This window comes from Wasmannia auropunctata, unplaced genomic scaffold (genome assembly GCF_000956235.1).
Source record: "Wasmannia auropunctata unplaced genomic scaffold, wasmannia.A_1.0 LD310356.1, whole genome shotgun sequence".
Classification (NCBI taxonomy): domain Eukaryota; kingdom Metazoa; phylum Arthropoda; class Insecta; order Hymenoptera; family Formicidae; genus Wasmannia; species Wasmannia auropunctata.
This window is the reverse complement of record NW_012052534.1, coordinates 1-1239: the sequence shown is the minus strand read 5'-3', so window position 1 is coordinate 1239 and position 1239 is coordinate 1. Positions and strand designations below refer to the sequence as shown.

Sequence of the window (1239 nt, the reverse complement as noted above, 5' to 3'; positions counted from 1 at the left end):
TTTGATCGTACGTCAGTTTCCGTAACATATGCATCTACTTTGCTAATTTGCGATTAAAATTTTGTTATATTAATACGACACCCGAGATAAGTTATATCGAATAAATTCGATTATTTTCAAATTTATCAATTCTTTTATTAATTTCACAGAATTATAAATCCTTTTTCAGAATTAAAGTATAAATAATAACGAAATGCGATGGCAATAATTTCTTATAAAAAAACGATAACATTGATTATATTCAAAAATTGGAATTAATGGCACATTTAAGAGAATGGTTACAATATTAAATTGCTTTATATATTTGAAATATTGGATGAGTCAGAAGCTATATTTTGTTAGAAATTTATTCCATCTTACATTTTCAATACATTTAAATACGTAAAATATTCAAGATTAATTTACAATTTTATGTTAATATTTTTCTTATGTTAATTATTAATTATTAATGTTAATATTTATTATTGATATTTGTGTGTTTAATACATGCAAAGAAAATTTAATTTTTATGTACAAGTATGTAGGTATACACGTGTACAAATAAATAATTTGCTTATAAATAAATATAAGAAAAAATTGTTTCTTTTTGATTATCTTTTTTTTTAAATTACATCATTCATGTAACGTTGATTGCAGATTTTTCATCGCAAGAATGTGACATAACTAGGAATTGTACCGATATTAATATATATGTGACAGTGGTACCCACCATCTGGAAACAAAATAAAATAAGAAAGATACATTTTGTTATTAAAAGCAAACGATTTGATTACTTACTATGGCAAGAAATGTTGCATCCACATTGAAACCTTTGGCGGAAAACGTAATTTTGCAATGCAGTGTTTGTAAGGAAAATAACTGCAACTGCAATGTTAATCGCAAAATTGTTAAATGCAGGACTGGAAGACGTAACTCAGCTGAAATAGATTTAATACATCCAGTGTCGCATAGGTCACGACGTGGTAATAATGTCGTTTAAAATGAAATTGTATTGGTATACAACATATGATAATATAAATATACAAATTAAATAGCGTTTTTACTACCTCATATTTTATTTTCTCATCTCTGATGCTGTTAAGTACATGGTGAATCGTACTGCGAATCTCTTGAGCCTGATTCTTGCCGGTCTCGCATGCCCAAACAATTAACATTATTTTCATAACATCATATAATGTGCCTAATAAGATTATCACACTATCTTGTTTATGCAAATTGAACATCAATCTACCATGCCAT

At 26.8% G+C, this 1239-nt stretch overlaps 1 protein-coding gene across 1 annotated transcript; it reads right to left on the bottom strand.

Moving 5' to 3' along the window:
• Nucleotides 1–616: 616 nt before the first annotated feature.
• On the bottom strand, nucleotides 617–1180 carry LOC105461041 (putative gustatory receptor 28b; the record flags this gene model as incomplete). Its single annotated transcript, XM_011707534.1, has 3 exons — nucleotides 617–712; nucleotides 778–864; nucleotides 1047–1180. Coding segments are annotated over 3 exons (317 nt in total), but the record flags the coding sequence as incomplete, so codon positions are not given.
• Between the last annotated feature and the right edge of the window lie 59 nt (nucleotides 1181–1239).